Source organism: Thamnophis sirtalis, unplaced genomic scaffold (assembly GCF_051295495.1).
Source record: "Thamnophis sirtalis isolate CommonGarterSnake01/CBP01778 unplaced genomic scaffold, rThaSir2_p1.2 scaffold_11, whole genome shotgun sequence".
NCBI lineage: Eukaryota > Metazoa > Chordata > Lepidosauria > Squamata > Natricidae > Thamnophis > Thamnophis sirtalis.
Window position 1 is genome coordinate 44,173,956 of NW_028261391.1, and position 14,573 is coordinate 44,188,528.

The 14,573-nt window shown below is 44.5% G+C and overlaps 1 protein-coding gene across 1 annotated transcript; it reads left to right on the forward strand.

Moving 5' to 3' along the window:
- The first annotated feature begins 1,318 nt into the window (after positions 1-1,318).
- Positions 1,319-13,568, forward strand: LOXL4 (lysyl oxidase like 4). The gene is made up of 14 exons (XM_087725706.1): positions 1,319-1,586; positions 2,612-2,778; positions 3,027-3,232; positions 4,558-4,596; positions 5,149-5,365; positions 6,256-6,439; positions 6,821-6,975; positions 7,962-8,129; positions 8,341-8,503; positions 9,315-9,558; positions 10,084-10,199; positions 10,335-10,471; positions 10,681-10,792; positions 10,928-13,568. The coding sequence occupies exons 1-14, from the start codon at positions 1,319-1,321 to the stop codon at positions 10,996-10,998; spliced, it is 2,247 nt and encodes a 748-aa protein (XP_087581832.1). The 3' UTR covers positions 10,999-13,568.
- The last annotated feature ends 1,005 nt before the right edge of the window (positions 13,569-14,573 follow it).

Sequence of the window (14,573 nt, forward strand, 5' to 3'; positions counted from 1 at the left end):
TGAAACACACACACATACACACACACACGAGATATAATAGGATAGCTTTATTGTTGAGGTTCTGTGGGTCCTTTGGGACATGATGGGGGGCGGGGGAGAACCTGCCCGGGAAGATCCAAAAGCACCTTTTTTTCACCTCTCTGGGGGAGGCGTCCTTTCGGGTACTGTGAGGCGCTCGCCCGCCCTGCCCAGATCCGTGCTGGAGCCAGAGCCGAAGGGCGGATGCCGCGGATAAAAAGGGTGGGACGAGACGGGACGCTGGCAAAACTTGCGCCGGCCGCTTTCTTCGCCAGGGTCTCTTGTCAGCCAGAGGTTTTTGTAGCGGGCGACCAGCCTCCCCCTCCCCCGGAGGTCCAGCTGCTGACAAGAAGTTGTCGGGCTCCTGAGAGCATCTCTTCCCCACGTTCAGAGACTGCACGTGAGTAACTGGCTGACGAGCCTACAAGACCGACTCGGGATGCTGCTGTCTGGGGTGCAGGGAGGTGGAGTTGGGGAGTGGGGGCGTCTGCTTTCACACAATTTCTTTCACTTGGAAGGACTGAATCAAAAGTTGAAGATGGGCTAGAATCGTGAAATAGATACACCCCCCCCCCCAAAAAAAACCCGTTAAAAAAGGCTGCTAATTGCTGATAAAATACTCTATACCTCTGACTTCCCCTGGAGCTCCTCTGGAACTGAATATAGGGGAAGAAGCCCAATTTGTCCTTTAGCCCAGTCCAAAGCAAAGTGGAATGGATAATTCAAAGCCCTCAGTGAAGTATGTTAGATTGAGATCAATGGGCACAGTGAGATGGGGATGGACTTGCGTCTGCTGTGCTTTGCATGGAAAGGCATCCGTGTGTTCAGATAGGAATCGGACGTCCCCTGCAGCCTCTCAAAATCCTGGTCACAAATATAGAAAAGCAACCAATCATTTCACTCTACTGATGTGGCAGGATATTGGAGGAGATGGCGAGGCCCCATCCTGCTCTGGTGGGTGGTTGGGCTGCTGTGCTCTGCCTTTGGCAGGCTCATCAATGCCTGCTTCCCCCATTGTCATTCTCCTTCTGGGAGGAGGGGGGGCATCTTAAAATGAGTCCACATTGCTAAGTGCTTAATGAATAATTTACAATGCATGATTATTTGCTACTCCTGATTTTTTTTTTTAAAAAAAAACACATTTCCTCCTGGTTATTTTTATATTGTTGCTATAAATTGTCTTGTCCATTTTAAAAAAGAGGAATCCTCTGATAAGAAGTGCCACTGACCCTTTCTTTTTCCATGCTCCTTTATCAATTTTCCTTGCCTCCCAGGGCTCTCCATCAGAACTGGACCAGAGATGCTCCCTCTGCAGGGGTATCTTCTTACCTTCCTCCTCCTATGTCTTCAAGTACCTAGCTGGGCAAACCATCCCAAAATTAAGCTGCGCTTGATGGGGCCCAGGAGTCAAGCAGGTGAAGGGCGGCTGGAGGTGCTGTACAAAGGACAGTGGGGCACAGTGTGTGATGATGACTTCAACATCCATGTGGCAAATGTGGCCTGCAGAGAGCTGGGCTATGATCAGGCCATAAACTGGGCTCACAGCGCCAAATATGGCTCAGGAGATGGTAAGGACGGGAAAGGATGGAGAGTGTGGTTGATCTCAACTACTTTTTAATGCTTGGACCTGAATTGCGATACCCATTTTCAGTGCAAGAGCTGGAAACTCACTAATAAAGATGGTATTTTGGTATGAAAGAATTCAAATTATTGGTCTAAATTTTTAAGTAGTTTTCAAGTAAGTGGGCTACGTATTTTCCTGTTCTAAGTCCTGGGATTATGTTAACCAGCAAGATTTTACTTTTCCTTGGCTCAAATCCACCATTAATTGAAAGACAGGGGAGATTGCATCCCACACATTACACAATAATTCTTCTCTTTCAGCAAGAAATAGCAAAACAGTTCTGTATAACAAGTTGGCTCTTACAATACTGTGGGTACTTTGGGCTATGCTTACTTCAACTTCAGGTGAAAATCTGTAAGTGGCAAACATTGCCAAAAGAAGACAGGGACAAAGTCTAATAAAAAAGTAACATGTTGGCCATAGTGTGCTCATCTTAAATTAATGTAAATTAAATTAAATACATTTGTATTTAGGATGAGAATTTATGAAACCAGATTTCCCACATTCTCTGGGCTTTTTTGTCCACCAATCCAGCCTTCCTCAATGTATGCTCTTCAGATATACTGGAATGCAAATGTTATTAGCTGTTCTGATGGGGAATGATGGGGATTGTATTCCACCTGGAGGGTATTTACCATAGTTGGGGAAGACTGCTCTAGTCTGATCTCTATCCAGATGTTTCCCATTTTCCTACACTTCTCCTATGCCTCACCAAATATGTATTTAGCAAGAAGTTCTTTTGGGTGATATAGAAATAAAATGATTGGTTCTGATGTAACAATATTTGCTTGATTTCTCGAAATGATCCATTACAAGTGATGTTTGAATTGAAAGACGGGCAAAGCCGATAAGTATAAACAGGGAATAGTATGGCTTTTCCGAGGAAAGGCAGTGTGAGATCAGGCTGGGGAAAATGAAACATTGAGAAGAGCGACCAGGGCTTCTACTTCTGATCTTATGTATCTACAGGTCCCATCTGGCTGGACAACATGCGCTGCTCAGGTACTGAAAGCTCCCTGGTTGAATGTGCCTCCAATGGTTGGGGAGTAACTGATTGTAACCACAATGAAGATAGTGGCGTGGTGTGCACAGGGCCCCGTCGACTCAATTCTGCTGCTTCACATATCCAGCTGCAGGTGAGGACCTGATGAGAGACTGGGGTTGTTTCCTTTCTATAATGATAATTTGGAGCAAATCCTATGTGCGCACATTTGGCAGTCCTGCTGAGATCAATGGCCATAGAAATGTAATCATGCGGTGAAATGAAGATCAGCTAGTTTTGTCCCCTGCGCCGTGGCTGAGCATGTGCATTCGATGATTTATTTCACTTTTCATTAACAGCAAATCCCAAAGCAGAGTAATGTCCATTCTTTCTCTTGGGTAGGGATCAAAGGTAGAAGAGGTACGGATCAAGCCGATACTGGCCCGGGCCAAATTAAGTTCCCCGGTCACAGAAGGTGCGGTAGAAGTGAAGCTCCAGGGGCGCTGGCGTCAGGTGTGCGATGCTGGCTGGACTCGAAACAATACTCGTGTCCTGTGTGGGATGCTGGGATTCCCCTATGATGGACAGGTGGCCACAAGATTCTACAGGTACGAGTGAGAAGCACAAACGGCGACATGTACAATGTTATATTTGCGATGAAGAAAGAGATAGGCATAAAACGGAGGGTCCTCCTTTTAATGGCAACATAAGGCGCAGTATAAGCATCAGGCGATTCTTTAGTACAGAAAACGGGGGTGTTTCTGTTTGTCTCGTCTAAAAAATTTCCTTTTGTTTCTCAAGAAGAGGCCTGTCCAATCCCTGTGATTTTGTGGGTTCTTTTTCTCCCCACACACCGGTTGTTCCAGGCGCTTGTTTCCTTCTGTCCATCTTCTACACTCCACCCACCATTCTCTTTCTAAATACAGTCCTGCAATAAGCAGTTGTGGATGCCAGGGCCGTTTCACCATGGGGTTCAGCCAAACCGCAGTGGGGTAATTATACAGTGAAGGCTGCGCTTCTCAGGGATTGAGCAGAACCTGCCCTTTCTGGCTCTGGCTTGTACATCAATTCCGTGGGGACTAGCACCCCAGGGTCAACATCTAGAACAATGTTTCTCAACCTTGGCGACTTTAAGTCCTGTGGACTTCAACTCCTAGAATCCCCCAGCCAGCACAGCTGGCTGGGGAATTCTGGGAGTTGAAGTCCACAGGACTTAAAGTCACCAAGGTTGAAAAACACTGTTCTAGACCAGGGATCTTCAAACTTGGCAACTTTAAGACTTGTGGACTTCAACTCCCAGAATTCTCCAGCCAGCATAGCATAGCTGGCTGGAGATTTCTGGGAGTTGAAGTCCACAAGTCTTAAAGTTGCCAAGTTTGGGGACCCTGGTCTAGACCATCCTAACTTGGTGTGTCCTCCCAAAGTTAGATCCCATACACAGCCATGTTTGATGGGGCAGTGGCAGAGGAAGATGAGCGCGTTCTCTGAATGCCAACAGGATCTGTGGACACATTTTTTTTTCTTGACCACATCAGTAAAGATGTACTTAAAGCTCTGGTCTCCATCATCTTCAAGTACTCTCTTTTTTCTAGGATGATATCCATAGCTCTGCAGTTTATTTATGGGAACATTTGTGCAGATACTGGCTCAGGAGTGGCAGGGGCTTTAGGTAATTTAGTTGCTGCGGATAGTGCTGTCACCTTTCCTAAAAGAACAAATGAGAATACGAAGGACTATAACTTCAGCCTACTTGGTAATTCATGGAAATGAGAGTTCAGGGCGAGTTCTTTAAAAAAAAAAACAGCCTAAAAACAGTCAACAAAAAATTGTCAACGCACAGTGAAGAATCTGAGTTATGTATCCACTGCTTCTGCAATGGAATTTTTAATGCTCCTGCCAAAGCGCATTTATATTCGATCATCTAATCTTTCAGGAAACTCTGGAATCAGAAACTAAAGGATCCAAGGTCAAGGTAAGGAGTTGGCTCATTTTTTTTTATTACCTTGCATTAGTCAATATTTGGGAAAAGGAGATTCTGGAGCCTCTAGTATTTTTTTTTTTCATGATTGCTTCCTGGGCCTTTAAGCAGTTAATTCACTAAATTTCAATGCCTTTCCTCATTTGTGCCTAACAATGGCGCTTACTTGGCCCTTTTCTGCTGTGTTTCAATAATGCTGCCATCCTTTCTTTACCAGCCATGAATGGGACAGGTTGAAGTCATGTGTCAGTTACATTAGTTTCTTCCTTATGCTGACACTGATGAAGGACTGACTCAAGCCGTATAAATTTTGTTAGACTTTGTCACCTTGGAGCAAAGTCAGGTGACTCCAGTGACTTGAAACAAAGGCAATAGAAACAGGATAGTAAGTGGGGACAGCAAATTTCACGCTGGTACAGTTTTCTGCGAACTCAAGGATGGGTGGATAACACTTCAATTCAGCCATGGAAAAAGCCTTCTGGAGGATGGCCAGAGGGATTATTATCTGACAAAAGGCAGTAATCTTTTCTTTCCCTTATTTTGCAGCCTAAAAAGCCTGAGCAAGAAGAATACCTTTTGGATCCATCAAATTAAATGCCTGGGCACTGAGGTTCACTTGGGTGAATGCAAACTACACGAGCTTCCAAAAGCTCAGAATCAAAGTGCCTGCCCACGTGGTATGCATGCCTTGGTCAGCTGTATAGCTGGTCCTGAATTCCAGCCCAAGAAAGCCAAGCTAACCAGCCATAGCAAGCCTAAGCAGGTAAAAAGAAGACCATTTCCCAAAGAATATTAATAAGAGTCTCATCTTATCATATCTTGACAGGTAGGCTCAAAATATTCACAGTGAAGAGCACTGATCATAGTGAAACCGTAGGTTCTACTAGGGCAAGGCCCAGTCTAATTCTAGGGGACTGGAGACTAAAACATATGAAGAACAGTTGCAGGAACTGGGTATGTCTAGTTTAATAGAAAGAGGGACTAGGGGAGACATGATAGCAGTGTTCTAGTATCTCAGGGGTTGCCACAAAGAAGAGGGAGTCAACTATTCTCCAAGGCACCTGAGGGTAGAACAAGAAGCAATGGGTGGAAACTAATCAAGGAGAGAAGCAACTTAGAACTGAGGAGAAATTTCCTGACAATTAGAACAATTAATCAGTGGAACATCTTGCCTCCAGAAGTTGTGAATGCCCCAACACTGGAAGTCTTTAAGAAGATGTTCGATAGCTATTTGTCTGAAACGGTATAGGGTTTCCTGCCTAGGCAGGGGGTTGGACTAGAAGACCTCCAAGGTCCCTTCCAACTCTGCTATTGTATTGTATAGGATGATTTCACTCCAAGGGTTTATAGTGCTTCATTGAATCGATCCAATATAGTTGCTCCATCCTAGAATGGCAGTTGAAAGACCAATGAGTTACAGGAAGATATCTGGGTAGCCTTAGAACTTTCATAAAATGTGAAGAATGAAAGAGGAGAACTGCAAGTTAAAAACCTTAAAATGTTAAGAATGAAAGAGGAGAACTGCAAGTTAAAAACCTTAGATGGAAGCCCACTGGTTTCACTCTTTGCTGTTGACTGAGAACAAAAGTCCATCTTTCATAAATACCACTCCTTCTATTTGTTAGTCCCTAATCTCTGTCTCCATTCCGGCAGGAACCCCAGGTGCGTCTCCGTGCAGGTGCACACATAGGCGAAGGGCGTGTGGAAGTGCTAATTGGTAACCAGTGGGGCACTGTGTGTGATGAAGGCTGGAATCTACCTGCTGCCAGTGTGGTGTGTCGGCAGTTAGGTTACGGCACTGCACGAGAAGCTCTTTCAGGAGCACAGTTGGGCCAAGGTGAGTGGAAGGGGAATCATAAAGTGAGGGGGTGGGTGGGTGTCCTAAGGCTCAAAGTAGGAAACTTGAATCCTTGACAAATATGGAAGGAGAAGGAAGATTCTGGATAAGTTACTCCTAAGAAACATTTCATGGAGTTTCTCAGAAGCAAGTAAAATCCAGAAAGGGTTCTGCAATACCAGAGATAAATTTCAGGAATGGGAAGAAGAGGATGAATTTGGAGAAGACTGAGTTGTGGGGCGAAAGAAAAAGAATGGGGACTAGGAAGATCCATGTCTCTCTAGTGAGAATGAATCAGACTGATAATTGTGGAGGTGGGGAAGAATTTGGGGCATAGTGTGTATGACGCACAACTCCTATCAAGAATAATTCATGTTACAGGACTAGGTCCCATCCATTTAACAAGAGTGCGGTGCAGGGGACATGAACGATCCCTGATGGACTGCAGGTCCCAAAAAGCAGCTCAGACAGGATGCCGGCATGACAATGATGTTGCCGTCCGCTGTAATGTGCCCCAAACTGATGTCCGACGTCAAGTAAGATCCTGTTCTTTGGCTAAAAAAAAAACCGGGAGAGAAATGAATAATACAAGGAGAAGGGCTACTTTTGCTAAACACCTCAAAAGAGAAAGTATAGCTGACCTAAGAAAGAGTAAACTATGTTTGGAATGGATAAAGAGCTCTTGAGACCATGTCTTACTTGGATATGGGGTATATATAGGCTACCACACAGGGGTGGGTTCCTGCCAGTTCTAACCTCTTCTATAGAAGAAGTTCCACAAATCTACAGTGCCATTTAGAACTGGTTCCAGCTCCCTCCCCCCGCCCGTCCACACATCATCAAGATGAAGAGCGAGGGGAGGAATTCTGGGAGTTGAAGTCCACAAGTCTTAAAGCTGTCAAGTTTGAACACCCCTGGGTTTTTTTTTCTAAAGGGTTAGGGGTGCAATGGTCTTGTAACTTGACAGCTTTAAGACTTGCGTGCTTCAAATGCCAGAGATCCTGAGCCAACATGACTGGAGGAGGAATTCTGGGAGTTGAAGTCCACAAGTCTTAAAGCTGTCAAGTTTGAACATCCCTGGTTTTTTTTTCTAAAGGATTAGGGGTGCAACTTGACAGCTTTTAAGACTTGCGTGCTTCAAATGCCAGAGTTTCTGAGCCAACATTTTGATTGCTAAGCAAGAGCGTTGTTACGTGAATTTCACCATATTTCACAAGTTGGCCATGCCCACCCAGTCACATGGCTGGCAGGCCACTCCCACAAAGCAGGCCTCACCTACAGAAGAGGTTCTAAAAAAAATTGAAACCCACCACTGGTACCACAACTTGGCAGGCTGAAAAACAAGAGCCACTGCCACTTGACAAATATGAATGGCCTTCATACAATCCATTATGCATTATGCATAAGGAAACATGTATCCAAATTTTCAAAAACTCTTAAGGATGCTTTGGATTCACCTGTAACATGCATCTCGTTACATCACAATTATTCCATTCTATTAAGCCAGTTTTCATCCATTCAGATCCGTCTGGCTGGTGGGCGCACTTCAGAAGAAGGCATTGTAGAAATACTGGTGCCCAAAGGAAGTGCCTTCCGCTGGGGTGCTGTGTGTGGGGAACACTGGGGACTCAAGGAGGCCATGGTTGTTTGTCGACAGATGGGGCTGGGCTTTGCAAGCCATGCTCTCCAGGTAAGTGATTGCCTGCATTATTGACTCACAATGTTAAGTACTGAGTGTACCAGCACAATGCTGGCTTGCTTACTCAGGTGCAAATATGGTAACCGATGTTCCAAGCTTTCAAGTTAATCACACTTGGGCAAGGGCTTAAAGGAAGCCCCAAGACAAGGATTTCAAATCCAGAGCTATTTACTTGGTTCCTGCTCCTTTGTTCCTATTCCAGGAAACATGGTACTGGCAGGGGAATACAGATGCGTCTGAGGTGGTGTTGAGTGGTGTGCGCTGTAAAGGTACAGAACTGTCTATCCTTCAATGTGAGCACCATGGACCCGTGCATTGCCCAAATGGAGGAGGCCGTTTTGTTGCAGGAGTCACCTGCGCCCAGAGTAAGTGGGAAAAGGAATGGTCTGACCAGGCCTGGGAGTGTTTAAAGCTAAGGCAGTAAGATCAGGTGTAGTAGAGCAGCTCTCTTACGCATCAGAGCAGTTATGACAGGCACCTTTTTGCCCAGGGCAAAGGCTGATCGATCGATCGATTGTTATATTGAGGTTGAAGAAAGAAATGTTGAGAGAGTGCAAAATATATAGTATGGTGTTTATGGAGATTGTCAGGGAGCTGAGGTGGCACAGTGGTTAAATGCAGCACTGCAGGCTACTTCAGCTGACTGCAGTTCTGCAGTTCGGCTGTTCAAATCTCACCAGGCTCAAGGTTGACTCAGCCTTCCATCCTTCCGAGGTGGGTAAAATGAGGACCCGGATTGTTGTTGGGGGCGATATGCTGACTCTGTAAACCGCTTAGAGAGGGCTGAAAGCCCTATGAAGCGGTATATAAGTCTAACTGCTATTGCTATTGCTATCCAGGTTGCCCCAAAGGTGCTTTTTTCAAAAGGTAACTGGACCTCCTTGTTTTTTTCTTTGAAGGCATTTCGCTTCTCATCCAAGAAGCTTCTTCTTGGATGAGAAAGGAAACGTCTTGACTGGATGGTAGGGAAGAAGCTTCTTGGATGAGAAATGAAACGTCTTTAAAGAAAAACCAGAAAGTCCAGTTACCTTTTGAAAAAGCATCTTTGGGATATAATATGATGGACAAATCTGGAGAATGTGGTGTAGCTGGACTGAGATATCACCTGCCTAACATTATGGGCCTAGAATTCTCACTGTATGGATTTAAGGCTTCATGCCCGACTTGTCTTCTTAGATGCTCCAGATCTAGTAATGAATGCCCAGCTGGTAGAGGAGACAGCTTATCTTGAGGACCGCCCATTGAACATGCTGTATTGTGCCCATGAGGAAGGCTGCCTTTCTGCCTCTGCTGATCGTATGAACTGGCCAGAGGGGTATCGACGCCTGCTGCGCTTCTCCTCTCAGATCCACAACCTGGGCCGGGCTGACTTCCTTCCCAAAATTGGCCGTCATGCATGGATATGGCATGAATGCCACAGGTAATGGGCAGTTCTTGACACACCACGGCCAGTAATATGTGCTTCTTTGTCATAGGAAAGTGCTATTGCTATCCAATGCATGTGTGCAACCTGAGACTGAAATTGTTAATCCCTGTTTGGTATTTTTGTTTATTCATTTAAAAATAAACACGTCCAGACTTTTCCTTTTCTAAACCTAGCCTTTTCATCTTCCTGTAAGTTAAAGCTCCCGTGTCCCACTGAAAGATATCCACCCTAGCCAGCTCTTTCATGGTGAGAGCTCAGTTTGTTGCATCTGGGAAAATAGCAATGTTTATGCTCAAGCTATCATTATGGTTGAGCACGGATGAAGAGCTATAATAGCAACTGAGCCAAAAGCCCCACTTAATTCGTCTACTTTGCTTTGTTTCATGGCTCAGCAGATCTTTGCTTTTCGTGGCCACAAGTAGCAGGAAGGACTGTTTGGCTATTGCCTAGACAAGCCCGTTTCTTCCAAGCTATAGTTTTGTCCTGACCTTCTGATTCCTCATTTTCATCATCCCACAGACATTTCCACAGCATTGAAGTTTTCACACACTATGACTTACTGACACTCAATGGATCCAAAGTGGCTGAGGGACACAAGGCCAGTTTCTGTCTGGAGGACACCAACTGCCCAGAAGGTAAGAGAAAGTTCATGAGACACAAAAGTGAACAGTAACAAAGTTAGAACCAAATGCTACATATGTACACCAGACGTCTATTGTGAGTGAGGCAAGGCCTACACTCTCCCACTTAGTCTATTCTCTTCCATATAGGAATGCAGCGGCGTTTTGCCTGTGCTAATTTTGGAGAGCAGGGTGTCAGTGTAGGCTGCTGGGACACATACAGACATGATATTGACTGCCAGTGGATAGATATCACTGATGTGCCCCCTGGAAGTTACATATTCCAGGTAAGTCTGGGAAGGAATCTTGACTTGGTCTGAGCACAGAGGCATATTAGCATAAAGGCATAAATTTGGCCCTTGTTGTCAGTTGCTTTGTCATGGATTTAAAAAAAACAAACTAAAACTGGGAAGGGGCACAGAGAAGATGAGAAGAGAGCAAGCAACCTGAACTACTAGCTATCTTTTCCCCTCCCCCACCCACTTTTTTTTGCCAGGTTATAGTGAACCCTAAGCACGAGGTAGCAGAGTCCGACTTTTCCAACAATGCCCTTCGCTGTCAGTGCCAGTATGAGGGACATCGCATTTGGCTGCATGGATGCCACACAGGTATAAACACTACAGAAAGCCTTAGCTATGGTCGGAAGCTAAACTGTGTCCCACGGCCTGGAGATAGTATATGCTGCCCCTGGGCATTGCCAGCTGGGCTAATAGCTTTCCTTTCTTCTTCTGCCTTGTTTGTAGGTGATGAGTATGGGGCCAAGATAGAGTGGGATGAGGAAGCACAACGGAGACTGAGCAGCAACTTTGTCTAAGGCAAATATTCCAGAAGCAGCTGGAATTCCCAAGGAACCTGGATCTAGATCTTCTCATGGCTCAAAGCAACCCAACGTGAGCTATGGAAGAATCCAAGCAGCCAGACTCTGCAGACAAGATTCTTTCAAGACCCTCTTCCCCCCCCGGCCATTTGTCCAGGATTTTCACAGACAGCGGCACCACATACGGACTGGTTGGCCATACTGTGACTATCACTACTTTGCCTTCCATTACACAGTCCAGCTTGACTGGTCTGCTTTCTCTATTTATTCAGCTTGGCAACTATGGTCAAATGTGGGACTGAAATGACCTGATGGGGGACACTGCAGTCTTTCTCGTGTCCAGCTAAGAGAATAGTTCAAAGGCAAAGAGGGCCATGCTCTTGCCTTGCTGGCAAAAGGGGTGTGAGTAACACAGCCCAGAAAAACTACCTCAGCCAGCACGATCTGCTGACAAGCTTTTATCTCAGGAGCTGGTTCATCTGAAGACATTCCCAGCCATCTCAAGACGTATCATTCTTTTCAGCCCCATATGCCCCCTTTGCCCCAAAGGCATATGGCATGCAGCATGCCAGTAGGCCCAAGCATGCATACCCACCTTACCTCTGATGCAGAAGAGCTTCATCCTGCCATGGATGCAAGTACCTCCAGATCCAAGAATTCAAGTCAGACCAAAGGATGCAGAAAAAGCACCTATGAGTCCTCCTGTAAGAAGGCACCAGTTGGGCCATGCTATTAGTTTAAATATTAAGAGATTAGGGAAGTGCAACAATATTATTAACTATGGAGTTAGTAATGTGTAATGAACCATGATGGCTAATAGGGAGCGTAAAATATTATTTGGGGATCACTTGCTCAGGGAAGAATCACAAGCCTCTCCCAAGAGAAACAAAAGGTGCCATTTTGTACCACATTTTATAGTTTTTTTGACCCTGCCAATGAAAGAGCCGAGGTGGCGCAGTGGTTAGGGTGCAGTACTGCAGGCCACTTCAGCTGACTGTTATCTGCAGTTCAGCGGTTCTAATCTCACCGGCTCAAGGTTGACTCAGCCTTCCATCCTTCCGAGGTGGGTGAAATGAGGACCCAGACTGTGGGGGCAATATGCTGACTCTGTAAACCGCTTAGAGAGGGCTGAAAGCCCTATGAAGCGGTATATAAGTCTAACTGCTATTGCTATAAAGGCTTTTTGAACCACATAATGATATTCATGGTTGAATGAGAGAAATCATAGGCAGAGATTCTTGTGCCATCCACTTTTTTGATGCGAGTTCGAAATGACAAAGACCAGCTGAGAAAGCATGGAAGCAGCCCACAGCTGGTCTGTTTGTCTGCCCACCTGTGTGGAGCAGGGAAGTATATTGCTTCAGAAGCAGCAACATTAGACTGGCTCAGGGTAGCAGAGGATAGTGCTAAGCAGAGAATGGTAGAGATGGGTGGAAGGAGTAATACCTCAAATCCAAAGGGAATACCTACAGATCTCCCAGTAGGAGTGAGGCAAGCCAATGTGCCTATAAGGGAGAAGTCGGGCAGAAAGAGTTGATCATAGCAAAGTGGCACCTGCCTCCCTCAGCAGCCCCACTGCAGTGTTCATCCAGGAAACAAATGAAGCCTAGCTATAGGCAGGAGCTTGCAATACATCAGGCACGTTGGAAGCGGGAGGGCACCTCTCAGGCTCATGTCAAGGAAAGAAGAGGAATGGATGGGAGTGATTTATGCCTGCCCCCAGGAAAGCCAAGACTCAACGGCCCCATTGATCTCCAGCACCACAGTGGAGTTGTACTATAACTAGAATCTCCCCCTCCCCAAAGCAAGCTTGCCTTTTCTCTTACAACGGAGCTCAGTTGGAGTGCTCACTTCATTGGTAATCCTGCAGTGGATTAACAAGCAACCAGAAATATGCTAATCTGTCTGGCCTTCTTGGTGATGGAGCTCATCTTATTTCATAATGAATCCAAGGAAACCGAGGGGGGGGAGGCAGAGAAACATGCTCTCCTTCAGAAGTGGATGTGGGGTGCAGTGGGAGATGGGAACAGCTTAGCAGAGGCCAATCCCTTTTTACTCTAATGCCCCATCAGAGGTTCCACTCCTTGGGAAAAGAACCTGGTCCCAAATATGCTGATACACAATTCTTTTAAATTCACAACTAGCAGAAGTGTATGTTAGCTGAAACAGAGTTTTCACAATGGTGTGGCTCCTCCTCTGGAACAATTCCTTTAAAAATGTTACTGGGGTGGTGGTAATCTATTTTGGGTGAAGTAGGGAGGGTCAGGAGATTTTTAATTTCTCTGAGAACTGGGCAATTCAGGCAATGATTCTCATCATCTCAAGTCTCAACTGGAGAGAGAACTGATTGGCTCATGGGGCTTTCTGGGATTCAAGACCAACAGAAGTGGGGAAAAAATTAAGGTTGGCTTCAATTTAGGTGTGAAAATGGAGGGGGAAATTGTAATAAATTTATTAAATGTTACAATTCAAAAGATAAAAGCTAATACAAACTAAAAAAATAAAGATGTAAAAAATAGAAATGATTTTTAACCTTGACCAAATAAACCAACTTTATATTTATTCTCCTTATGTTTCACAATGTTGTTCTTTAATCTCTTCAAATATGTCCAAGAATTTATTTTCCTTTGTCTCATCTCATAAAATCCTTCAAAACTTCAAGGTCTCTTTTGTAAATCTAATATAGGAAAGTTATCCAAGCCCCTCTTCTGTTTGTTATTTATATGTCCCTTCTCATTATTAAGACATCAGCTGGTTTCATTTGTATACCAAAAATATCATATTTTTTCCAGATTATTCTTGTTATCTGTCATTTTTAAATCCATGTTGAAATCAATATTAGACTTATCTAGTAGAACCTGTTCGTCTTCCAAAAAATCATTTTACACACAGTTTATCTAGACATTTTAGGCAGACATCCTGTTCACAAATATCCTTCAGTATGTCCAATGTTAAAAGTGTTTTGCTCCATTCTGTACTAGTAAGCCAAGTTTAAGTGGACATTTCCTTTAATTGTAACCTTTAGTTCCCCCAAGTTCCCTTTAGTGTCCAACATTCAAGGTCCCATCCTATCATTTTTTTCCAGAATTCAAAACACCAGCGATTTTGTATAGGAAAGCTTCTTATAATTAATTCCAAAATCTTATTTCAATTTCATAGAGACTTTCAGTCCATTTACATCATTAAAAAAGACAATACTCTAATCAACCTTTTGCCATTTATTCCCTCCAAAAAGAATTTTTCTAAATTCTTAATCTCCTCCTTAAACTTCTTTCATAAAGGGTTGAAGGAAAGTCACCCAGTGAATGCCATAATTCTTGCTGTTCTGAAGTTTCTTAATATTTGAAAAGCAATAAACATGTACAGTGTTTCCTTGAAAATAAGACAGGGTCTTATTTTCTTTTGACCCCTGAAATAAGCGCTTGGCCTTATTTTCAGGGAGGTCTTATTATTTTTGAGGTGCAGGAGGCAGTGAGTGTGGTCACCTCATGGCTGCTGCTGTGTTGCAATATTTTCGGGGAAGGCTTATTTTCAGGGGAGGGCTTATTTTAGCACATGCGCTCAAAAGCCTG

Bases quoted from the DNA above. Each gene is read 5' to 3' on its own strand.
- LOXL4 (XM_087725706.1), top strand. From the start codon at position 1,319: ATGCTCCCTCTGCAGGGGTATCTTCTTACCTTCCTCCTCCTATGTCTT. The intron at 4,597-5,148 runs GTAAGGAGTTGG...CTTATTTTGCAG, and splicing joins CTAAAGGATCCAAGGTCAAG to CCTAAAAAGCCTGAGCAAGA. The intron at 8,130-8,340 runs GTAAGTGATTGC...TTCCTATTCCAG, and splicing joins TTGCAAGCCATGCTCTCCAG to GAAACATGGTACTGGCAGGG.